The sequence below is a fragment of the Macaca fascicularis genome, chromosome 5 (genome assembly GCF_037993035.2).
Source record: "Macaca fascicularis isolate 582-1 chromosome 5, T2T-MFA8v1.1".
Classification (NCBI taxonomy): Eukaryota; Metazoa; Chordata; class Mammalia; order Primates; family Cercopithecidae; genus Macaca; species Macaca fascicularis.
In genome coordinates this window covers 173,822,628-173,849,085 of record NC_088379.1, presented here as the reverse complement: position 1 = coordinate 173,849,085, position 26,458 = coordinate 173,822,628, and the positions used below count along the sequence as shown (strand labels likewise).

The 26,458-nt window shown below is 37.5% G+C and overlaps 1 protein-coding gene and 1 long non-coding RNA gene across 10 annotated transcripts in view; one reads left to right on the top strand and one right to left on the bottom strand.

Moving 5' to 3' along the window:
* Positions 1–202: 202 nt before the first annotated feature.
* On the bottom strand, positions 203–1,551 carry LOC135971037 (uncharacterized). The gene is made up of 2 exons (XR_010587067.1): positions 1,257–1,551; positions 203–817 (listed from the first exon to the last, which is right to left on the bottom strand). It is a non-coding gene; the product is annotated as an uncharacterized lncRNA (long non-coding RNA).
* The window catches only part of CBR4 (carbonyl reductase 4), a 149,656-nt gene continuing 124,545 nt past the window's right edge, over positions 1,348–26,458 (top strand). For 2 of the 9 annotated variants that reach the window (XR_010587066.2, XM_015451022.4), the window contains exons 1-4: positions 1,348–1,648; positions 4,151–4,271; positions 5,351–5,487; positions 9,894–10,028. Coding sequence is in view for 7 of the 9 variants with exons in the window: in XM_015451022.4 (XP_015306508.1) it covers positions 1,507–1,648; positions 4,151–4,271; positions 5,351–5,487; positions 9,894–10,028 (535 nt within the window). In the remaining 2 variants the exon portion in view is untranslated. Of the gene's footprint in view, positions 2,217–4,150; positions 4,272–5,350; positions 5,488–9,893; positions 10,029–18,299; positions 18,320–21,968; positions 24,697–26,458 lie in introns of those variants that run through there. The other 7 variants (XR_012435203.1, XM_074040754.1, XM_005556265.3 and 4 more) reach the window with 6 other exon arrangements.

Genomic DNA, 26,458 nt, shown 5'->3' with positions numbered 1-26,458 from the left:
TAATTATATTTTCTTTGTTGCTTTTGCTGGCAGGAAACTCTAAGTTTATGAATCTCTTCTTTAATACTAAATAGATTCTTACAGCATGACTTTATTCGTATTTTTTCCACTGACTTAATTTATTATTCTGGCCTTGCGGGAGAAGGGGCAGTGGTCCTCTTTGCCTTTTAAAATCAAATACTCATGCATTTTTGCAAACCATTTCAAAACTTTTATTGGCTCTAAATGGAATAGGAGTAACAAATTTAAAATAATGCTCAACTTGCTTTTTTATAGACTTTTTGCTCTTATTTTCCTTTTTTCAAACCTCACCCAGCCCTCAAATCCAGCTTTTCCATGCATGCCTTCATTCTTCACTGATCTCCGTTTTCTCGGAGCTCTTGTGTTAATATAATTTTACATTTTACTAAGTATGATTTTGGATACCTCCTAGTGTTTCATGTGTATTAGTCCTGTAGTTCTGGGGTGTAGTTTTTTTTAGTGGTAGGGATCATGGTTCATACTTTTCTGAATCATCTAGTAAAATAATATTGTATCAAGAAATGCTTTCTTTTTACACTATGTTTGTAACAAACATTGAATTTTTTAGCTTATTCACTGTCAGAGCACCCAGCACATCTTTAGAATTGCAGGAACCCATTTTTGTTTCTCTACAGCAGCCGAAGCTTGTTTCATAGATCTTGCAAAACTATTCAATCATTCAGTTAAAATTCCTTGACCTCCTGCTGGATGATGTTCGACAGGGCATTCATCTTCACGACACCCTTCGCGATGAATGGTAACATCTGGGCGGGTAGAGGTCCATTTCTGCAGCATCCTGGGGGAGGAACAGATAGGGTAGGTTTTGGTGTGGGTGCGATACTTGGGGACTTCTTCAACAGGTAGGACATCAAGTCTGTAGGCAAAACAAAACCTGGGCGAAGGGCAAATACCGGAGCCCCGACCGGCTCAAGCCCACTAATGCTTGCTCTGGGTTCTAACTACGTGATGAAGTCGTCTCGGTTTGCCAGGGAAAGCCCAGCGTCTTGACAACCCTGTCAGTTCCGAACAAACCGGGGTGATTGGTCACCGGGGCTCGAATCCCGACTAACACGACCCAGGGTAGACAGAGGATCCCCCTCAGTGCCACAAGTACATTTCCCACCGAGCAACGCGCCTGCGCCAGTTGCTCTCCTGCGTGAAGACTACAGAGCCCAGCATGCATCTAGGCCCCCTCCAGGCCATTTTTCCGCCGGGGGGAGCTCTCGCTGGCGTACTTGTTAGGCGCGGCACGGAAGAGTCCGTGCGTGATGACGTCGACGCGGCGTCGCCGAGCTCTTCTCCCCTTTTTACGCCTCTTGCATTACCAGAGTCGGGCCGCAGGAGGTGTCGGTGCCGAGCAGGGTATTTTTTTCTGCGGGTTGCCTTTTGTTTTTCCTTTGGAACCGCGGTGGTTCAAAAGCTTGACGGAACTTGGAAGGGGACTCCCACTCTCCTCCCTCTTTCCGCCGAGTTTGTGACTCCGAGATGGACAAAGTGTGTGCTATTTTTGGAGGCTCCCGAGGCATTGGCAGGGCTGTGGCCCAGTTAATGGCCCGGAAAGGCTACCGCCTGGCGATCATTGCCAGAAACCTGGAAGGGGCCAAAGCCGCCGCCGGTGACCTCGGCGGTAGGTACCAAACTGGAGTTGTCCAGTTGTATGGCCGCGGTCCAGGCGCTTAAAATCTTTGTGAAACGAGCGGTATGGTCTTACAGGGCTCTGAGGTTTCTCGATGCAACCGCTTGCAGGCGCTTTAGAATGCGTCTCGTGCAGAAAACCCCGATCTCCCTGAGCGTCGCACAACGCCGGCAGCGCAGCCTGCCGCCGAGGGCTGAGCACTTGGGGTTTTCTTTGACACCTGGTAGTCTTATGAGGCCCCACTAATAAGCACCCTCCGCCCTGCGGCTAGTGCTAACCCTGAGGAACGTCGCTGTTGTGGGAGAGAGCCACGTAACCGTTTACTTTTAATGTAGGGAAAAGGGCGAGTTCTCGGCCCCCGGAGACAGGGCTGGGCCGAAAGGAGTTCAGGCAGGAAAGGTAGGAGTGCAGGTATTAAAGGGCTCCCTTCAGTTTTGCCCAAGGGCGGTGTTTTGGCCCTGCGCGAATGCACAAAGCAGTGTTTGATGAAGAAACCCTTTTGAGTACCAGCCAGTTTTGAGATATACCTGGTTTGCTTTAATGTTACTAAATTGTTTTGGTGAGTTTTGCAAATGGACAGTTGAACTTTGTTCTGCCAAATTCTTTTTTATTGCATTTAAACTTCAGGATTTTTTATTTCCGGGTTATTAATAGTGGATTAGTCATTTTGTGAATTTAACTCTTCCTTGAATTTAGGGAGAAAGGACGTTAGAAAGATCGGAAGATGCTATTTGTTTAATTACTAGACTGGACAAAATTGTACTTCATTTACTATCAGGGAGGCATGGGGAGAATAGAGGCCTAGGGGTGCGTCTTGTGGCTCTTACTGTTTTTGTGTGTGTGTGGTTTGTGTTTTTTTTTTTTTTTTTTGAGACGGAGTCTCGCTCTGTCACCCAGGTTGGATTGCAGTGGCGCTGTCTCGGCTCACTGCAAGCTCCGCCTCCCGGGTTTACGCCATTCTGGAGCCTCAGCCTCCGGAGTAGCTGGGACTGCAGGCGCCCGCCACCATGCCCTGCTAATTTTTTTTTTTTTTTTTTTTTTAGTAGAGATGGGGGTTTCACCGTGTTAGCCAGGATGGTCTAGATCTCCTCACCTCGTGATCCGCCCATCTCGGCCTCCCAAAGTGTTGGGATTACAGGTGTGAGCCACCACGCCCCGGCCTTTTTTTTTTTTTTTTTTGAGAGGGCTTCCTTCTCATTATGTTGCCTGGGCTAGACTCCAACTCCTGATTTACTGGGCTCTGGAGATCTTCTCACCTCAGCCTCCCAAGGACCTGGGACTATAGGCGCCAGGTGTGGCTGTTCTTTTTTAAGTTAACATTATTGATCGGTTTGGTATCACCTGTTCAGTGCTGGTTGTGAGAGTATTGGGCTCTCTAAAAGAAAAAAAATCCTGTAAGTTATAACTCAGGGAGAATGCCAGTGAATGCTTCTTGAAGCTCATATTCCTTGCCATTCTAACAAAGGAGGGGAAGAGTGGTGACCCTTACCGAGTCACCCCAAGCCATCAGTGTTTGCTGGACTGGATTGATGCCATTAGTTGAGCTTTCAAAGGTGGTTTTGGACACCACAAGTCTTCAGGTGAAAACCAAGAGTAAGACACAGGATGCTTTTGGGCCCTGCATTCCTTTGAATCGTGTTCCATGAGAGATTGGTTTTCATCTAGAAAGTATAATTCCCCAGGTCACTTACTGTTTCCAAAGGCTTGATGTTGTAATGTTGGTGTAAGCATATTTGTCAAGGTCAGACAGGAAATAAGCAATTGTTGTAGCTTTTAAAAACAATTCTACATTTTAGAGTATTAAAATGGTAGATTATTACATAGGGAATGATGCTTTATTTTCCTTTGAAGTGTTTTTTGGCATTTAACCATTTTTTAAAAAGTGGTAAGTAACATTTGCTTTTAGTGAAAAGTGTTTTTTCCCCCCGTGGTTTATAGTTTTAGCATTTTTACAGCTTCTTGTGTTGTCTCGTCTCTCCTGATGGTCAGGTTTGAATAATAGTCGTTATAATATATGTGCCATAGTGCATCTGTAGCACTTAAAAAGAAGAAACCTCAGAGTTCCTGTTCAGGGCCAAAGAAACTAATTCAACAAAAACCTGACAGAATTAGACATAAATTTCAAAAAAGAATATAAAACCGAGAAGACTGTCGAATTGGGTAGCGTGAGTTCAGTGTTAAAGCTATAAATACTATTAGATGAATCTTACAGAGCCTTTATAACTTGAAAAAGCCCTCCCCTCTTTGTTGATTAAAAAGAAAATTTAAAAATTAACTTTCTGTAGTAGTACTTTATTTCCTCTTTGTTCCCCCATCCCAGTTTGATTAGACCACCTCTGTGAAAGCCAGGCCTCATGACATTACTTTTTTAATCTCTAGGTTCTAGATTAGCACAGGCCTGCCATCTTAGGTAAATGTTTAACGAATGTGTATTGAGTACATTTAAAATTTGAGTTATAACATAATTAATTCTTCTTTGACTTTGTTGTGTAGGAGATCATTTGGCATTTAGCTGTGATGTTGCTAAAGAACATGATGTTCAAAATACATTTGAAGAGATGGAGAAACATTTAGGTCGAGTAAATTTCTTGGTAAATGCAGCTGGTATTAACAGGTTGGTCACAGATTTAAATAAATTTCTGATATATATTTAAAACTTTTATTCCTAATATGTCTTTGATTAGTATAAGTTAATATGTTTATTTTATTTCTAACTGGGAGTAAAAGCTATTTTAAAACTTGTCAATCCATAATTCTTTTCTTTTATATTGAGATACAACATATAACAAATGTCCAGCTTAATCGATTTTTAAATTTTATTTTATTTTTTTTAATTTTTATTTTTTGAGGCGGAGTCTTGCTCTGTCCCCCCACACTGGAGTGCAGTGGCGCGATCTCGGCTTACTGCAAGCTCCGCCTGCCGGGTTCACGCCATTCTCCTGCCTCAGCCTCCAGAGTAGCTGGGACTACAGGCACCTGCCATCACGCCCGGCTAATTTTTCTGTATTTTTGGTAGAGACGGGGTTTCACCGTGTTAGCCAGGATGGTCTCGATCTCCTGACCTCGTGATCCGCCTGCCTCGGCCTCCCAAAGTGCTGGGATTACAGGCATGAGCCACCGCGCCTGGCCCAGCTTAATCGATTTTAACATTGTAGTCATCACACATATTGAGGTGTAGAATGTTTCCAGTGCTCCAGAAGGCAGTGTCTTCTCAATACTTTCTTGTTGGTAACTATTTTCTGAGTTTTGTCACCATATATACGTTTTGCCAGTTTGTGAACTTAACACTAACAGAATCATGGAGTGGACATTATTTTTTAAAAGATGAATTTATGAGAGAATATTTAGAATAACATTAATTTTCTTGCTAAACAAGGCTTAGTATGACAGTTGCTCAGGTCATTCAAACTATTTTGGCTACATGGTACTCCTTTTAGGGGTTAAGAATATTTCCACTCAAGCTGAGACGGGGTAAGAACCTGTCTTCCAAGTGGATCCTTTCTGGTTTATCAATTGTTATTTTAATGTTTCTCAAGCCAAGTTCAAAATGGGACTCTAGGTATTCTAGTTATTCTAGCTCAGATAGGAAGCACTTCTTGCACTCTACTTTCAGTAAAAATGTTATATTAGTCTTAACCTCTTTTGTTTGTTTTTATCTTACTATATACTGTTATATGCTGTTTCATTTCGTAGGGATAGTCTTTTAGTAAGAACAAAAACTGAAGATATGGTATCTCAGCTTCATACTAACCTCTTGGGTTCCATGCTGACCTGTAAAGCTGCCATGAGGGCTATGATTCAACAACAGGGAGGGTCTATTGTTAATGTAGGTGAGTCTTCACCTTTGTGAATTTATAATTATCCCATAATACCTTACCATAAAAATATTTGATCCACTAATTTGTAATTTATTGTGAAACATGAATGAAATTTATATTATCTATGGAAAAAAGGATTTAATTAATTGATTAATGAGTAAAATAAGAGTCACACATTCACATCCCTATAGGAGTCAGGCCGGTGTTAAATGAGTGACACCACTGAGTACTAGAAAAATGACAGTACCAGCCATGTGATAAATGATATCCAGCTTCATTGTCCAGAGCCCATATGGTATGGTGGAGACCACTACTTAGATTCAGTAGATTGTTGCTGTGCAAGAATGTGGTTCCAGTTTTGCCAGCAATTTTGATTTTTCCAGAGAAATTGGACCATCCTGATTTTTTTTTTTTTTTTTTGAGACGGAGTCTCGCTCTGCCGCCCAGGCTGGAGTGCAGTGGCCGGATCTCAGCTCACTGCAAGCTCCGCCTCCCAGGTTCACGCCATTCTCCTGCCTCAGCCTCCCGAGTAGCTGGGATTACAGGCGCCCGCCACCTCGCTCGGCTAGTTTTTTGTATTTTTTTAGTAGAGACGGGGTTTCACTGTGTCAGCCAGGATGGTCTCGATCTCCTGACCTCGTGATCCGCCCGTCTCGGCCTCCCAAAGTGCTGGGATTACAGGCTTGAGCCACCGCGCCCGGCCACATCCTGATTTTTATGTGAAACTTTTTTTTTTTTTTTTTAAATAGAGACAAGGTCACACTATGTGGCCCAGGCTGGTCTTTAACTCCTGGGCTCAAGTGATCCTCCTGAAGTGCTGGGATTATAGGCGTGAGCCACGTGCCTAGCCAGGAACCTAATTTTTAAAACATGGATAAGGAATTAAAGTAGACAGTAGGGGCTAAGTAATATTGTCTACAGCAGTTGCATGGGTTACTATTAAATCTTGCATAGAGGTTTAAAGGAAGATAAAATTTCTCTGTTTTTAAGAATGGATGTAAGTAACCCTTAGTTTTCGGTTCATCTAACCCACAGGGCAGATAAACTGTAGAGTATATGCCTGTAGAACTTAAAATGCAAAATGACTTGAAATTTTATTTCAGTTTGATAATTTGGAAATACTAGGATATAATTTGTTTTTATTTTCAAATGGTAAAACCTTAAAAGGCCACAAAAGGGGGATGCTGCTCCATAAAAGTAAATGACCCTGTTCTTTTAAATGTAGGAAATGGTTTTTGAAGCCAGAATTTAGGGTTTTTCTGTTTTGAAAACGAGAGAAGGAAAGAATACTATGCTAATAAACTAAGGGGACATGAGAGCATTTTGGACATTTACCCTTTTTAAGGGATCCGTTTTCTTATATAAGAGATTAGTCAATGAGTCAACCTTTGCCTTTTAACACAGCCAGATAAGGACTTGGGATATTTATAAGTAGGCAGACAGGCCTGTATCTGTCACCTGATAACCTGAGGTATATTTATTTAACTCTAAAATATTCTTTTTTGTTTTTAGGTATATTTAAAAAAACCCATCAGTCCTCCTTATGCATGCAAAACTTTTAGAATTGAGCTAAAAGTAAAATAATAGATAATAAAAAGTAAATTGAGAATCTTACTACAGAAAGGACTACTTTAAACTGCTAGACACTTCATTGATATTTCAGAAATTATCACTTTTTGACCTGATGAACAGTAGTGCGTGGCACAAATCAAAGCTGCTAAAGCTTCTGTTTGGTATTTCTTTTTTTTCTTTTAAAAGCCACTCATATTTAGCCACCAACTTTAGTGACACTGTTGTTAATAAGTTCTGATAACCTGCTACCATCGGACCAGCCCTGTTTGGTATTTTTTTTGTACATGTATTTTTCTTTTTTTGTGTCTCTCTGTATTCTTCTTTCTGATAAACACTTCTTTCTCTGTCCATATGCATTTCTTCAGTCTGATGTCTTTTCTGTCTGTGTACCTCATAGTTCTCTTCCTTTATTATTAATTGGCCGACAATGTATAATGTAGATAAATATTCTAATACTGAACTTGTTGATTCTAATAGATGTTTGGAATGTTTTCTTTTTTTAAAATTACTTTTAAAAAATTTTGTGAGGTCCTTGATTAATTTTTATATCATAAGTACAGGTCAGTGGTGCAGAAAATTACTTCCCCACTTCTGTTTTGCAAGAAGTTATTTGCATATAGTTGATACTTGAATTAAAAATTATTACATATTCATTAGATGTGGTCACTCAAGAATCTTCAGTAGGCAGTACAGTTTACAATACATCACTGAATGTAATGAAATTGCACTTTTACAAAATGTTTATAATTGAAGCTTTGCCAATTTAGATCGACAGTACAAGCATGTCTTGCAGATATTGTAGCTTTGGTTCTACTCCACCAGAATAAAGCGAATATTTCAAGAATGTAAGTCACACAAATTGAATTGCTGCAATCTCATGATAAAACAGATGGGTGAGGAGTTGCTTCTTATGTATGGATAAACAAAGTTGTTTCTCAAGATGGAATCTACTCCTTGTGAAGATATCAATAGTGTTGAAATGACAAAGGATTTAGAATATCCTGTAAACTTAGTTGATAAAGCAATAGCAGGGATTGAGAGGAGTGGCTCCAATTTTTAAAGTTCTACTTGGATAAAATGCTATCAAACAGCATCACATGCTGCAGAGAAATCTTTCATGAAATGAAGAGTCAATCAATGTGGCAAATTTTGTGTTACCCAATTGTTTAGTTTCTCAGTGCATGTAAAAGTTATATTATGATCTATTAAGTATGCAGTAGCATTGTATCTAAAAAACAACGTAAATACTTTGTTGCTAAAAAATACTTAATTGCCAAAAAGTGCTAATGATCATCTGAGCTTCTTGCAAGTCATAATCTTTTTGCTGGCATAGGGTCCCGCCTTGATGTTGATGGCTGCTGACTGATAATGGTGGCTGTGGCAATTTCTTAAGACAAAATTTTTTATCCAAGTAAAAAATTCAATTGGATTTTATCCAAGTGGAGCCACTCCTCTCAATCCCTGCTATTGCTTTATCAACTAAGTTTGTAGGATATTCTAAATCCTTTGTCATTTCAACACTATTCACATCCTCATAAGGAGTAGATTCCATCTTGAGAAACAACTTTGTTTATCCATACATAGGAAGCCACTCCTCACCCATTTGTTTTATCATGAGATTGCAGCAATTCGGTCACATCTTCAGGCTCCACTTGTAATTCTGCTCCATTGAAGTCTTGAACCCCACAAAGTCGTCCATGAGGGTTGAAATAACTTCTTTCAAACTCCTGTTAATGTTGATATTTTGACGTCCTGCCATGAATCACAAATGTTCTGAATGATATATAGAACAGTGAATCCTTTCCAGAAAGCTGTCAATTTACTTTGCCCAGATTCCTAAGAGGACTTACTATTTATGACTGCTATAGACTTATAAAGTGTTTCTTAAATAAGACTTGAAAGTCACAATTATCCCTTGATCCATGAGCTGAAGAAAGGATATTGTGTTAACAGGCACAAAAACAGCATTAATCTCCTTGCACATCTCTCCATCGGAGCTCTTTGGTGAGCAGGTGCATTGTCAGTGAGCAGTAATATTTTGTTTGTGGCACCCCAACAGCAGTGAACATCAAGAATCACTGACCACAGATCATTATAACAGACATCATAATAACGAAAAGGTTTAAGATGGTGTGAAAATTATCAAAATGCGACAAAGAGACGCAGAGTGAGCAGTGCTCACAGTGAGCCATGCTGTTGGAAAAGTGCTAATAGGATTGCTTGATGGCAGGGTTGCTACAAGCCTTCAATTTGTTAAAAAAACAAAAAAACAAAAAACCCCACAATATCTGCAAAGCACAATAAAGCAGAACAATAAAATGAGTTATGCACGTAATTCAATTTTAGTGAGATTTGTCTTCAAATGAACTAGTTTTTAAAGAGAAAATGAGAGCTTTCTGCCTTATGTCTGTGTTGTAGAATCATAAAATTAGTTAGCTTTTGTCTGACTAATTGTTTTTTTGGCATTAACCTCTACCTGCTGGAAGCCTTTATAAATACCAGAGAATTTTCATACAGAGTTTTCATCATATCTGACATGCTCAGAAATTAGAGTGTGTCCCCTTCACATAATGGATCAATTTGCAAGCACCTGCATTGGCAGTTTTATATCAGCTGCTTTCAAATGCTATTTTCTGTATGTATCTGGAGCAGACTTGGACTCTTATATCTTCCGTAAATGACTGATGACAGTGGTTAGAATTTCTGATTTTAACAAAGGACAAGGTGAGGTGGGTTTTACCTTTTTGTTTACTATAAATTATCTGAATTTTCAAGTAACCCCATTAATTGAATTTAATACGCTTTTTTTTTTTTTTTTTTTTTTTTTTTTTTTTTTTTTGTCCTAGGAAGCATTGTTGGCTTAAAAGGCAATTCTGGCCAGTCCGTTTACAGTGCCAGTAAAGGAGGATTAGTTGGATTTTCACGTGCTCTTGCTAAAGAGGTAGCAAGAAAGAAAATTAGAGTGAATGTAGTTGCACCAGGTTAGTGAAAACTTTATTAAAATAACTTGATTATGATTATTGTTTTATCGGGAAACCATTATTTGGAACATTAGTAATTGACCTCTGGGTAGAATAGTTTGTAAAATGTTTGTGAAAAGAATGAAATAATGAACTGGGAGACTCAAAAAAATTTCTTGTACCTCATATTCTATATAAAGTCTATCTGTTAGCCTGTTTGCATTTATATAAAGGACTATCTGAGGTAATTCATAAAGAAAAGAGGCTTATTTGGCTCTCGGGTCTGCAGGCTGTACAAGCATGACACCAGCATCTGCTCAGCTTCTGGTGAGGCCAAGGAAGCTTTTTTTCAATCATAGCAGAAGGTAAAGAGGTAGCAGGCAAGTCATATGGGGGTAGCAAGAGCAAGAGAGAGGAGGTGGCAGGCTCTAAACAACCAGCTCTGGCGTGAACAGTGAGAACTCATTTGTTACCATGTGGAGGGCACCAAGCTATTCATGAAGAATCCGCCTCCATGACCCAAACACCTCCCACTAGGCCCACCTCCGACACTGGGAATCACATTTCAACATGAGATTTGGAGGGAACAAACATCCAAAACATAGGAGTCTTTATTTTTAAATTTGGCACTAATGGAATAACTTAAGGTGGAGAGGGTCTTAGAGATCATTTTTTCCAGTCATTTTTGTAGATTAGAAAATTGTACCTGGGATTCAGAGTGACTTGCCTAAGGTTATACATCTAGTTTATGGAAAAACTGTTACTAAAAGCTTTGTCTTTTGATTTCCACCTAATGGAAGCTTAAAATTAATGTCCTACCAGGTGTGGTAGCTCATGCAGGAGGCTGAGGCAGGAGTATCGTGAGGCCAGGAGTTCCAGATCAGCCTGAGCAACATAGCAAGATGCTGTCCGTACCGAAAGAAAAAAAAATTAGCCGGGCATAGTGGTGCATACCTATAGTCCCAGCTACTTGGGAGGCTAAAGCAGGAGGATTGCTGGAGCCCAGGAGTTGGAGGTTGCAGTGAGCTATGATCATGCCATTGTACTCCAGCCTAGGTGACAGAGCGAGACCCTGTCGAAACCCTGTCTCTATAAAAATAAAAAATTTCTTTTTAGATTTCCTTTATATCATTACACAAACTTTAGATAGTTTTGTTCTTTTACTACTATGGTCTGTCTAAACTATCTGGAACCTCCCATTTTCCTAATTTTTACTTTTCCATTATTTGCCTTTTGCCAGGTTACTAGTTGATACAATTGCCTGGATTAATGAAAAGGGTAATAAAATGGTGCTAAAACTCAAAAATACATTATCACTAATTAGCTGGTGTGCTAGAAATTTTGATTAGGTATTTACTTGGTATTTAAGTAACACAAGTGTTTTTATCTACCTCTGCCAGTTAGCCATGGAATCTTTGTCCTAGCCTACTGTAGGTACTTAAGAATTAATCACCTATATAAGAAAAGGCAGTTTATTTCGGTTTGCTGGTCGTTTGTAAGAAAGAGAGGGCTGAAGTAGACGTTTGCCACCTTTCCCTTTCCAGTCACTAACGGCTCCAGCTTGGACCTTACAGTTGGTGTTTTCTTTGGCACTGAGGTTGAGCCAGCAGGTATCAGGGATTTATCAAAATATCCTGGTAACTGTTTTGGTCTATAGTGTGTCTTTATTTCAATTCTTTTTTTTTTTTTTTTGGCCCAGCGACTAGCTACATTCAGACATTCTAAATCTATGAATATTTGATAAGTGACTGTGGTTCAGATACATCTATTTTCTGGGAGTAGGGAGAGAAAGAAAAAGAAAAAGCAATCCAAAAGCAGCATTTTTGTTATCTTAGTGCTGTTTTCTCTTTGTGTGTGCTTTATGCAAGCTGATTGATTTTTAGTGTTAGCCTAGATGAAACATCTGTGGAATAAATTATTTGTGGTTTGGAACTACATGTATTTGCTTCCCTCTCTTTTCAGGATTGGAATATTGTGGGTAATGAAGGGTTAATTTTAGTTCATGATAATTTAAAAGCTGAATAGTTTACAGGAAATGCAAGTGTTCTTAGCTAACAGTAGCTCATGCAGCAAACTTTCTGGCATGTCTCCTACGTGCAGGGGCTGTGCTAGCTCCCCAAATACAGGAATGAATAGGTATTTCTGCACAAGGAGCTAAGTATAGTGAAAAAGACTGACATGTAAACAAATAATTGCAATGTCTTATGATAAATATAAAATAGAGGTACATATATGGTGCTATGGAAATGTTGAAGAAAGAAAGAATGCTTAATTTTGTCTAGTTAAGAGTAAATAGTTGTCAAGGCAGTAGACTAAATAGTGGGAATCCAGTTTGCATACTAAGGGGAAGTTTTAAGATTGTTATGGAAGTGTGGTTGTAGTCTTTCTTTCTTAAAGATTTTACTTTCCAGTGCAGTCTTTTATTTTATTTTTTTTTGAAAGTGGTGGTTTTATTTATCACTCCCCTTTTTCGTTGAGCATAGAACCCTTATAGAGCATAATATATATTTATATATTATGGATTTCCAGTGCAATTTATACTACAGATAACGACCTGTAGCTGAACATGTTGCCATTTAATAGGGTGGCCTTTATGTATATTTAGCAGATTTGATGGTATGAATATGCATTATTGGTCAGAAGCAAAGTGCAACTTGAAATAGTAGAATTACATCAGTTCTATGGATTATTTACCAACCTTATTTTAGATAGTAATTTCAACCAGATTCTTCAACAGATCTTCTAACAGAGCTAACAAACATCAGAGTTAACAATGTCAGTTTTCCTGGTCACCTTCAAATAGAGTTTCCAATTAGCAGGAAAACAGTTTAAAAGCAAATTATAACAGGAAAAGCAAGGAACAAGGAAAATAATAAATTAGGCTGCCATTCATTGCCTAATATTGTTGACTGTTTTTAAAGATCAATAGCTGCTAATCTTTGGTATTACTTTAAATATGAAATAAACTGTTCATGGTAAATCTGACTGATTGGAAAATATTGAATATTAGAAACAATATTTGATAAGTGGAACCTATAATGGCTATATTACTTTAAAACAATATGTGTTTTGAATAGATAATATTGTACAAAATTCAAAAGTACAAAAAGGCATGAAGAATCTTTTCTCCTCTGGACATTCAGTTACTTAAAAGTAATTGCTGTTAACTACATAGTTTCTTTTGTATTTCATATAAGCCAATAAAGCAGGCTAGGCGTGAGTGTAAGACAACACAAATTGTATCATGCAATTCACAGTGTTCTGTATCTTCCTTTTTTCATAGAACAATATACCTTGGTGATGTTTCTATGTTTTTCCATATAGAGCTGCTTTACTTTCTAAAATAACAGCTTTGTGGAAATACAATTCACATGCCATACAATTCACCCATTTAAATTGTACAATTCAGTGGTTTTAGTAAGTCACAGAATTGTTCAATCTTTACCACAGTAAATTTTAGAATATTTTCATCATTTTTAAAGAAATCCTAAACCCATTAGCATTCATTCCCTATTTCTTTCCTATCTCCCCAGGTTTTGGTAACCGCTAAACTACTTTCTGTCTCTACAGATTTGCGTATTCCGGACATTTCATATAAATGGAATCATGTAATAATTGGTGTTTTGTGACTGTTGTGTCACTTTTAATGGCTGAATGAAAACAGAAAATAATGTTTGTTTTAAGGGTATGCCTAACTAACCTGTTGTCTTTTGACGGGCATTTATTTTCTGAACTTTTTCTGTTACAACTGCAGTGACAATACTTGTATATAGTTTATTTTGCACATTTGCAAGTATATGAGTGTAATCTTGGGACTGGAATTGCCAAGACCTCAGAGGTATATGCATTTAAAATTTTGACAAATAGTATTGTGTTTATTTCTAGAGGATACTTTAAGTGTTTCAGCACTTTTATTTATTTATTTTTTAAGTTGAAGAGCTTTTATGTTTACTGCTTGGAGAAAATCTTGGTGACAAAGATTTGTATGAGTTTGGCAGCTACTCAGAGCAGATATTCTAAGTGTTCTTATGTGCTGTTTGGAATGAAGTTGATTTCTCACTCTGCTTCCTTCTACAAACATAATATTAAGACATAGAAATTTGTTCTGGTTAAAATCTTGGTTTAGTTTTTTGGTAAGAGCCTTATTTCTTCTCCCTTAGAAAAGTGTCTGGGGTTGTTTTTGTTTTTTTTGAGTCCTGGAAACTTTAATCAAAGAGTGGACATCTGAGCTGGTAGATACATCAAATAGTGCCCCATCTCACAATTGTTAGTACTAGTGATAAGCTAAAATCCTGATGCCTTTTTAAATATAAAGGCTCTGCTGTATATAAAAATGTTGAAAACTAAAATAATGACCTAGGAATATGGAAATGAAGTGTTTCTATTTATACTATATAGCTAGTCAGAAATACATAAAGGAAACAATCTTTTTAAAAAAATTGTTAAAAATTTTTTTTTGAGATGGGGTTTCACTCTGTTGCCTAGGTTGGAGTATAGTGGTGCAGTCTTGGCTCACTGCAGCCTCGACCTTCTGGGCTCAAGCTATCCTCCTGCCTCAGTAGTAGCTGGGAATACAGGCATAAGCCACCATGCCTAGCCTATATCTTTAGAGTTTATCAAATATAAATTCTCACTGGGCAGGAGCCATGCATTTACTTTTATGGGCAAGAGTATCCCTGTTCCTAAAGAGTTCCTGTAAAAATTGTACTGGGTTTTTAATCACATATATGGAACTAAACTAGAAGTATCTTTGCTCTAAATTGGTTTAGTGCTTGTCGTTTCAATTATCTTTTCATTGATTTAAGAAGTGATAACTTTGTAGCCAATTGGAAACCTCTGACTGTCCAGGTGATGCAGTAGCATCATTTGTTGGACAGTGGCATCTACTGGTAGTTTGTAAATTTTATAGCCTAGTTTGAAAGGCATTGTAAATATATACCTGGCAAAAAGGGGAGTAGAGCAAAATTTCCAGAATTTTATAAATGAAGTGAAAGAATGATATGGGGGAAGAGTCCTTTGGGGCCAAGAAGAGAGCACAGACCAGAAAGTAATACAAGCAGAAAGAAGGGTGTGTGAGTTGTTTAAGGACTATTAATTTCTCTCTTCAAGTCTGTGATACATGATATGGAATCCAAGAGACTATTTATATGTCATGCCCTGGGTTGTGAATATATTTATAAATGAAGATCATGTGGTTCATAACCTTTAATATAAAATGACATGGAAGTTCCGTACAGCCCAGAGTAATTTATCATTAGAGACTAGCTTTACATTTTTAATTTAATTTCTGATAAATTTTAATTTCTGATAAAGTGGGGACAGATACATGAGTTTTAAAAAGCTACAGACAGATTATTAGGGCAGTAAAACTATTCTGTATGCTACTATAATGGTGGACACATGATATTATGCATTTGTCCAGACCTGTAGAACTGTACAGTCTAAAGAGTGACCTCTTAGCTTGTGAAGACAAAATGGTATTAAATAAATGAATAAATAAATACATAAAATAAAGAGTGAACCCTAATATAAACCATGGGCTTTACTTAACAATGTATCCATATTGGTTTATCAGTTGTAAAAAATGTGCCACACTAAGGTAAGATGTTAGTAATAGGGGGAAATGGGAAGGAGGGGTGAAAAGGGGGTGCATGGGATCTCTCTGAACGTTGTGTTCAATTTACTGTAAACCTAAAATTCCTCAAAAACGTAAAGTTTATACGTGTTTTAAAAAGCTACAGAAAATGAAGAGAGGCTCTTTGGACATGTGCTTGTCCTCCACAGAAAATAACATAATCACAGAGGAAAAACCAGCATTGGTGAATTCATCCCTTCCTTTCAGCTTGGCCTCTTTCATCCACTTTACTTTTAGTGCAGAGTTCAGTGATGGCTAGCAGCTGTCCGCTGATATTTGTTATCCCAAGTATCCATTCATAGGTCTCGGGAGAGGTTGTGGCAAGCTTTCCCTAAATAAATCACACCCTTGTCTTCTAAGCTTGAGCAGTAGAGGGAGACTCTTCCTTCGAGGTGGGTGGCTGAACATCATTCCTGTTCTGGACTTCTTGTAATCATCAGATTGTACAGATCCGACCTAACATAGACATAGATCATAGCAGAGATGAATCCAGGCTGTAATGTTTAACAGGACCTTATTAAAAGCTTCAAGATGTCAGCCTTTATCTGTTCCATATCTAGCTTACTTGGTTGTTTTTGGGGGATCACATGTCTGTCCTCCAAATTGGAAACCCCTAACTCTCCAGGAGATGCAGTAGCATTATTTGTTGGACAGTGGCACCTACTGGTAGTTTGTAATTTTTATAGCCTAGTGTGAAAGGCATTGTAAATGTATACCTAGCAAAAAGGGGAGTAGAGCAAAATTTCCAGAGTTTTACAAATGAAGTGAAAGGATGATATGGGGGAGAGTCCTTTGGGGCCAAGCAGAGAGAGAGCATAGACTAGAAAGTAATACAAGCAGAAAGAAGGGTGCCAGCCTGTGTCTGTGTGGTAGAGGTTATCTTTCCATCTCTCTGGGATTGTCCCTGAAAGTGTCTCACTGCTTAGGTCTCCTTGCCTGTCTAAGGCTTGGAGACCTTCCAGTATCTCATGCCTTATTCTAGATCTGCTTTTTTCCCGAGGTGAAAAAACATGTTCAAATGGTCACTCACAACTTTTGTGGCCTTACTTTTTGTCTCCAAAAGGACAAACATATCAGAACTAGCATCCACCCAGAAGGGCCAATCAGTTCCTTTCAACACAGCATGGATGAAAACCCAGGTTAGCATTAGTGCTTCTTGAATTGGAAGTAGTCTAACCTGTATGTACCTACCAATGTGAGAACTGAGGGCCCTTCTAGGGGAACTTACTTTCCTAAATTTCAAGTAAAGTTGTCATGAAGAGTACTTAATGAGGCATACTTTTAATCTTTGAATCGTAGGGTTGCAGGGGCTAACAGAAACCTCAGGCCAGGCTGCATGGTGGCTTACGCCTGTAATCCCAGTACTTTGGGAGGCCAAGGCAGGCTGATCACTTAAGGCCAGGAGTTTGAGACCAGCACAACCAACCTTGTGAAACCCTGCCTCTACTAAAAATACAAAATTAGCCTGGTGTGGTGACGAATGCATGGAATCCTAACTACTCAGGAGGCTGAGGCATGAACTTGGGAGGTGGAGGTTTCAGTGAGCCGAGATCATGCCATTGCACTCTAGCCTGTGTGACAGGAGCCAAACTCCGTCTCAAAAAAAAAAACAAAACAAAAAAACCAAAAACTAGCTGGGCATGGTGATAGGCGCCTGTAGTCCCAGCTACTGGGGTGGCTGAGGCAGGAGAATTGCTTGAACCTGGGAGGCAGAGGTTGCAGTGAGCCGCAGTTGTGCCACTGCACTCCAGCTTGGGTGACAGAGCCAGACTGTCTAAAAAAAAAAAAAAAAAAAAAAGCAAAAAAGAAAAAAACAGAAACCTCAGAGATCTGTCATTTTCCATCTATTTCATTCATTTTATGATACAGAAACAGTCATTCAGTTGCGGATAGTACGTGACTGTTGGGAACAGGCCCCCAAATCTGGCCATAAACTGGCCCCAAAACTGACCATAAACAAAATCTCTGCAGCCCCGTGACAAGTTCGTGATGGCCATGACGCCCATGCTGAAGGTTGTGGGTTTACTGGAATGAGGGCAAGGAACATCTGGCCCACCCAGGGTGGAAAACTTCTTAAAGGTGTTCCTGAACCACAAACAATAGCATGAGCGATTTACACCTTAAGGACATGCTCCTGCTTCAGATAACTAGCCAGACCCATCCCTTTATTTCGGCCTATCCCTTCATTTCGGCCCATCCCTTTGTTTCCCATAAGGAATACTTTTAGTTAATCTATAATCTATAGGAACAATGCTTATCACTGGCTTGCTGTCAGTAAATATGTGGGTAAATCTCTGTTCGAGGCTCTCAGCTTTGAAGGCTGTAAGAAGCCTGATTTCCCACTCCACACTCTATATTTCTGTATGTGTGTCTTTAATTCTTCTAGTGCTGCTGGGTTGGGGTCTCCATGACTGAGCTGGTCTTGGCACATGATTTTTCTCAGGTTATAGCTTTAATAGTATTAGCAGAGCAGGGAACAGAACCTAGTTTAATGTATCCTAATCCAGTGGTTTTTTAAACCACAAAATATTGCCTTTGAGAAAAAAGGCCAGGCCAGCAGAGTCAGAAGTTGAGCCTGGGATTTGCAAAGTCACAAGGTCTTTCTTGCAAACCATTTCTACTGTAGTTTATCGTGTTTTTCTGTTTTTGTTTTTTAGGTTAAAATGCATCGATTTTTATGCTGAGAGTTTGTGAGAGTTACTGGGAAGTATTCTATGCTAATTTTGCTAGAGTTCGAAAAGAACTTAAAAGGATAATTGTGTCTATCTTTGAGAAGATAACATGAACTTTTACATGTTTTTGACAATTTTTATTCATTCTGCTTTTATTACAAGTATGAGATGAGGTTTGCTTCCTAGGATACTCTCTGAGGCACTTTTGAAAATACTTTTGTCGGCTGGGCACAGTGGCTCACGCCTGTAATCCTAGCACTTTGGGAGGCTGAGGTGGGTGGATCACCTGAGGTCAGGAGTTCAGGACCATCCTGGCCAACCTGGTGAAAACCCCGTCTCTACTAAAAATACAAAAATTAGCTGGGCGTGGTGGCATATGCCTGTAGTCCCAGCTACTGGGGAGGCTGAGGCAGGAGAATTGCTTGAACCCAGGAGGCGGAGGTTGCGGTGAGCCGAGATCGCACCACTGCACTCTAGCCTGGTGACAGAGTGAGACTCTTGTCAAAAAAAAATAAAATAAAATAAAAAGGAAGATACGTGTATCTAAAGACAGAAAACTTTGGATAGCAAGAACCCCCAAGATATTAAGATGATTGGATTGCCTGTTGATTATTGTGACTCTTCACTGTAAATTAAGTTTCATTTACAGTTCATTGGAAATTCTACAGAGGCTAGTATCAATATCTGTGTTAGCTGCTCCTTCTTTTATTCTTGCATTCCTTCTGGCCTTCTCATTCTTCTTAAAGATGAGAGGATATGAAGGAAATATTGCTGACTTTTAAAATAAATGTGGTAAGATTTTATGGCAGAGAAGACTGTATTTCACAATGTAATTTCACAGTGAAACACACATAATACAAAATTAGTTTTGTTATTCCAGGCCTTCATTACAGACTATCTGAAGGTAGTACTGTGTGTATTTTTTCAACAACTTTTTATCTGAATACAGAAGTAATATATATATCTGTTGTAGACAGTTTGCAAAAAGCAGAAAAATATAAAGAAAATAAAAATCATTACCTGTAATTCTAGTATCTAATGATAATCACTGTTAATATTTTGGTATAATACTTTTTTTAGTCATTAGTATAAGTTTTTTGTTGTGTTTTTAATAGTGGTATAACAGTTCATTTGTAACCTACATTTTATACACAAATGTTATTTTTAGATTTAAATATCCTATAGCATAATTTTAATTTTTTATTTTTATCTTATTTTATTCATTTATTTGTATAAATACAAATGAATGCAGGTGCAGATGCAGTTTTGTTACATGCATAGATTTCATAGTGGGAAGTCAGGGCTTTTAGGGTGTCTGTCACCTGAATAACACACATTGTACCCATTAGGTAATTTCTTATTCACCTCCGTCCCACCCTCTCACCCTTCTGAATCTCCATTGTCATCACATCCATGTATACACATTCTTTAGCTCCCAGTTACAAATGAGAACATATAGCATTATTTGTAATACCTGCATTATTTTGTTGTATGGATGTATCATAACTTATTTAACCAGTTTCTTATTGAAAGACATTTAGCTTGTTTCAGTTTTTCCCTAATGAAAGTGTCATTCATAAGCTTCATGATAGACAAATCTATGAATATTTTTCACAAGACTTTTAAGAATATGCATAAATATTTATAACTGCAAACCTAAAGAAAGGAAAGTTAAGTAATTACATAGTATTGCGTAATAAACCAATGGCCTAATGTTAATTCTTAATTCATTGTTTACTTCACATTTATTATGGTACTTTAAAAGGTAATATATTTAGGTTTATCTATAGTTTGAGCTATAAATGATTTAGTTTTAACATAGGGCAATTTGGAAACTATATTTTTGAGATTGCACATTAAATGTTTACTTCACAAGTCATGTTGAGCTTTTAGTCCATCTATTTTTCCTGACCTTAAAAAAATTTTTTTCTAACTATTCTTTTCATGAGGATAAATATTGCTTTCTTTTTAATAACCCAAATGATTGAGTAATATACAGGATACTGATTTTAAGTTAAGCATTTTATTAATAATGTGTATTTGTATGTGCTGTATTAATCTTACAGATTTTCTTCATAAGTCTACAGTTCTCCCTGGTATATATTTGCAAGTATTTAGGATTAGTTGGTTATATAATATGTAGTTAGTTCTTTATACTGTTGAACTTAATACATTCTTTAGAACATATTCTCGTCAGGCTTTACTGAATACACCAGTACTATATTAAATTTTGAATTTTCTGTGTTTACTTGTATCAGAATTGGATATGATCATAAGATTTTAAAATACGGATGTGGGAAATGCCGGCCTTTCTAATCATCAGCTACCAAATCAATTCATGTGTCCACTTTTGTGATGCCTTCCTTCCCTTGACACTACTTTCCACTCTCTTCTATCCCTGCCTTAGTGAAAATTAATCTATTCTGTGGTATTTTATGTATACTTCTATCAGGATATTCACCAGACTTCTTACATCATAATCGGGTGTGCAAGTGACCATTTCCTCCACAAATCATAGGTTCCCCAAAGAGTGGAATTTTGTTTCATTCATGTTTGTATCTACCTACTTACATTTTGCTAGGTGGGCCAGATACTTGGGGATCAGATATTTTAGTGTCCAGTAAATATTCATTGAGTTAAATTGTATAAAAATATAGGCTTGGTGTCTTGATTACTAACAAAACTATTTTGTTTTGTTTTGCTTTTTTTGAGATGGAGTTTCGCTCGTCGCCCAGGCCTGGAGTGCAGTGACGCAATCTAGACTCACTCCAACCTCTGCCCGCCTCCCAGGTTCAAGCAGTTCTCCTGCCTCAGACTTCTGAGTAGCTGGGATTACAGGCGCCTGCCACCACACCCAGCTAGTGTTTTGTATTTTTAGTAGAGACGGGGTTTCACCATGTTGGGCAGGCTGGTCTCGAACTCCTCCCCTCAGGTGATCCGCCCACCTTGGCCTCCCAAAGTGCTGGGATAACAGGCGTGAGTCACCGCACCCAGCCAACAAAACTATTTTATAAACAAGGATTACTAATAATCTCAAATTATAGGGTGGGTATGGTGGCTCATGCCTGTAATTCCAGCACTTTGGGAGGCTGAGGTGGGCTGATCCCTTGAGTCCAGGAGTTTGAGACCAGCCTGGGCCACATGACGAAACCCCATCTCTACAAAAAGTACAAAAACTAGCCGAGTGTGGTGGTGCACGCCTATAGTCCCAGTTACTTGGGAGGCTGAGGCAAGAGGATCACTTGTGGGAGGGGGGAGGGATTGCATTGGGAGTTACACCTGATGTAAATGACGAGTTGATGGGTGCTGACGAGTTGATGGCTGCAGCACACCAACATGGCACAAGTATACATATGTAACAAACCTGCACATTACGCACATGTACCCTAGAACTCAAAGTATAATAATAATAAAAAAAAAAAAAAAAAAAAAAAAGGATCACTTGTGCCCCAGAGGTCCAGGCTACAATGAGTCATCTTTGCACCACCGTGTTCTAGCCTGGGTGACAGCAAGACCCTGTCTCAAAAAAAAAATTTTTTTTTTAAAAATAATTTCAAATTAAAATTTTCAGAAACAAATTCATTATGTTTTTTTGAAATTCAGCAGATGTCTTAGTGTGTACCCTTTTCAACTAAACAAACATTTCTCTTTTAGGATTCGTACACACAGATATGACAAAAGACTTGAAAGAAGAACATTTAAAGAAAAAAATTCCTCTTGGAAGGTTTGGAGAAACTATTGAGGTGGCACATGCGGTTGTGTTTCTTTTAGAATCACCATATGTTACAGGGCATGTTCTGGTAGTGGATGGGGGATTACAACTCATTTTGTAATTTATAGATTATTCAGTTATAGGGGTGGTTAGCATCAGGGGCACACTTTGGCTACAGATTAGACAATTATGGCTACATGGGTAACATTTGCTAATCAAACTTGCTGATGCTACAAATGTTAATTTCTGTCTTTATAAAAATATGTCTGAAAAGAACAATGTGTGACAAGTTTTTTTTTTTTTTGGTCTAAGTTACAGCAGTGTTGTTTTGTTTAAAAAGCCTTCATGAGATACAATTCACATACCATATAAATTACACATTTAAAATATACAAGTCAGTGGTTTTAACATATTTAAATATATGTGCAACCATCCCCCCAGACAAATTGTATTTTCTAAAGGGTATGTATCACTTAACTTCGGTTACCTTATAGACTGTAGCAATCTTAGTATATAGACATTTTGCAAGTCATGTAGACAAGTACTGATTTATATATTTTGCCTCAAAAGTAGAAAAATTATATTGTCTAATTATGATGAATTATTTTCTTGTATCAAGCTAAATTTTCTAAAAGTTAAGCTTATGGGCTATTGCCAAAATAAGAGTATTTAGAGGACACTGATTGTCAATACTTTAGCAGGCCCACTAACGATAAATATATTCCTTTTATCTGTGCTTGGGTGATCAGTTTTTATACAAGTTGCAAAACATAGTGTTCATTAAAGACATTAATTTAGAATTGATTTCTTTGAGTGGTATTTCTGTTGATTGAGCAGCTGGACAAAATAATCTGCAAATTTAAATGTGGCGCATTTGACCCATTCTTGAGAAATTCTCATAAGTGATGAGGATTAGCCCTTATCTTAAGGTTTTAATACCTGGTACAGTAGTGAACTGCGTAGATCTCATGAACTTGGGACGTGTTTTTTATTCATGAAGAACTTAGAATAGTGCACTATTAATATTTAAAAACAGAAATATAACATTTAAAAAATTAAGAGTATTTTGCATTAGTGATTATGATGCTTATCCCAAAATTCTAGAAAGTAATAAATTCTTTATGAATAACCATAAGTAATAAATAAATTTGCAATAACAATAAATTCAGTGTCTTTACAAGAAGCAGTTAAAGCACTGGGTCTTAAGTGAGAATATTTGCCTGGGAGTAGAGATAAAGACACAAACCGAATGTAAAATACCAGGTAATGATTATTTTGCACTGAACTCTTTTATGGGGAATAGTATGATATTTTCAGTGTCACTCCATTCATGTTGATTTGGAGTTGGCAATTATTTTATGTAATTGTGTAAATATTTAATTTTATATTGAAAGTGCAAGATTATGAATAGGATATACTAATAAATGCAAAGTAATAACAAAAGTCAAAGCAGTGTTCTAAATCAAGATTCTGGGTTCCTTAATTATTTTAATTATTTTAAATTTATCTTTGAAATAGTTTTCTAAGATTAATCTACTCAGGATATGAGAAAGTCAATTAAGTGTGAGTATCATTAAACAAATTATCTATTAAATGCAGGACATGGTAACATACAGAATTTATCGGGCATTGCCAAGTCTGGGCACATATAGGAAATGCAGCACTCAGGATGGTTTCAAATGTAGTAGCTGATGCTTGTAAGGTAGGAGAGCTTATTCAGACATAGTAGATAGTTTCTCTAATGCTGTCTCACCTGCTGGCCTTTGTCTACCTGTACTTCCCCATTATGGCAGTCCATTCAGTCTTGAGTTTCTTCTCTGGACACCTTATGCTCTGAAATAACGAGCAAGGCTGATTCAATTGGTGATTTGGGTAGAAAGCAGTATCTTTTGCTGACATGAAGATGTAGATTATAGATAGGTTTAGCCTTTAAGTGTATGTTTTTATACTTTAAAATAAGAAATAAAACCTTTTAAGCTATTCCACCTCCTCCCCCAGCCTATCTCAAACTGGTGGAATATACGGAGAGATCTTGAAAGAGGTAAAATAAACCTTCACTGCTCCACTTCAGGTGAATCCATCTACTCGCACTGACCTAGTAGAATTTTTAATTTAATACTTACATTCTATTTCTGAAATCAGTTGTGAACTGTTGCCTTATTTTCAGAGGTTTGAGAAAACTTCAGTGAATTCATTTTTTAAAATCTGCTATTCTGAGAAGCATTGAATGAATTCTTAACAAGAAGACTCATCTGTAGCTGTTTGCAGACTCTTATAAGCCCATAAGGGTTCTGTGCTTAGCATTAACAAAATAAGGTTTATAGGTAAAGCCAATGTATTAATTTTTTTTTTTGCATGGAGGGCTTTAAAATTTGTGCCATTTTTCATATTCATATTCAATTTATGGTTTGTAACTGCTTTTTAGGGAGATAATTATATGTTATAAATTAGTTTTGGGGGAATAGTTGTGCAAAGAGGATAATTTAATTTACATGCTTCTGTTATTCAGAATAAAGAGAAGACTACGCTGCATATTCAAGAGTTGTGCCTTACATTGGTGAAATATTTTTTTCTAAGATTTTCAAAAGGAATGTGTAAATTGAGAAATGATACCACTGTCCTAACTTGATAAACATACTATTCTTAAATAAAGTATTTAATGATTTTAAACTTTCTAATGTTAATTTTATCTTTGTCTGCAACTATAAGAGTTTAAAAATTTGTCTTTCAATTACATTGTAAAACTTTTGAGGGAAGAGACCATACTGTTTTCCTTCATTTAACTAATTAAGTAATTCAACAGATATTAAGTGCTTACTAAATATTTTGTATTTGTTTTGATACCCACACCTTGCCTACTTATCTCTGAATATATTGGATATATGCAGTAAAATATTCATTAGTCATTACATTGTGCCATGGTTGGGGAAATCATTGAGATAAATCTGTTCTGACTCTCACTTCATATCTTGGAATATTTCTTGGTCACATTCCTCTGGCTTTTTATGCGACTTTAATGCTTCCTTTCACTTTATAACTGAATTTGCAAAGTGAATCAACTATTTTCTCTTAGACAGTATGCTTTCAGTTTGAGTAATTGTTAATACCAGCAATTTAATTAGAAACCTTTGGCCTAATAATCCAAATGGAGATGGTATCAGTATTACCTGGAGAATATTTTTAAAAATAAATTTTAAACATACATCAGAAGCCCCCTCCCTGGAAATTGTAATAAGTGATAGGGTGAGGGAAATGTGGAGATACATTTAAGACACTTTTTAATTTATTTAATTAAATTGATTTATTTTGAGATAGGGTTTTGCTGTGTTGCCCCAGCTGGAGTACAGTGGCATGATCACAGCTCACTGCCGTCTCCAGCTCCTGGGCTCCAATGATCTTCCTGCCTTCGCCTCCCAAGTAGCTGAGACAACAGGTATTGAATGCTTACTAAATATTTTAGTAAGTGCTGGATTACAGGCATAAGCCACCATGGCCTGGCCAGGAAAAGTTCTTAAGGATTCGGATTGTTCATTCATTCACAAAATATTTATTTATTCATACTACATATGTAACACTCCTTGTCAGAGGAGGTAGAATGGTGAGAAAAAAATATTTAGTAAAATATTTAGTAAGCCATGGATTTAGGAATCCATTTGGATTATTAGGCCAAAGGTTTCTAATTAAATTGCTGGTATTAACAATTACTCAAACTGAAAGCATACTGCCTAAGAGAAAATAGTTGATTCACTTTGCAAATTCAGTTATAAAGTGAAAGCAAGCATTAAAGCATTTAGTAAACCATGCCTGGCTAATTTTTTAATTTTACTTTTGTAGAGACAAGGTCTCACTGTGTTGCCTAGGCTGGTCTTGAACTCCTGGCCTCAAGTGGTCCTCCTGCCTTGGCCTCCGAAAGTGCTGGATTACAGGCATGAGCCACTATGGCCTGGCCAGGAAAAGTTCTTAAGGATTCAGATTGTTTATTCATTCACTAAATATTTATGCATACTACATATGTAACACTCCTTGTCATAGGAGGTAGAATGGTGAGAAAAAAAACAACAAAAAAATGAACTCTTAAGTTTCTGGAGCTCACAGAGTAATACAGTATGGTGGGGTCAAGCAGACTTAATCACATACATGTAAAATTGCAACCAAAATAGGCATTACAAAAATGAGAAGCTCTTGTTGCTGTTAAGTAATTAGGGGAATTTGACCTATTCTAAAAGGTCAGGAATGACTTCTCTGAGGCAAGGATTGTTGAACTAAAGTTAGACTACAGTTGGCTCTCAGTATCTTTGGGGACTGGTTCCAGGATCCTCTGAGGATACCAAAATCTGTGGATGCTCAAGTCCCTTACATAAAATGTAGTATTTGCATATAGCTTATGCACATCCTCCCGTATACTTTACATCATCTCTAGATTACTTGCAAT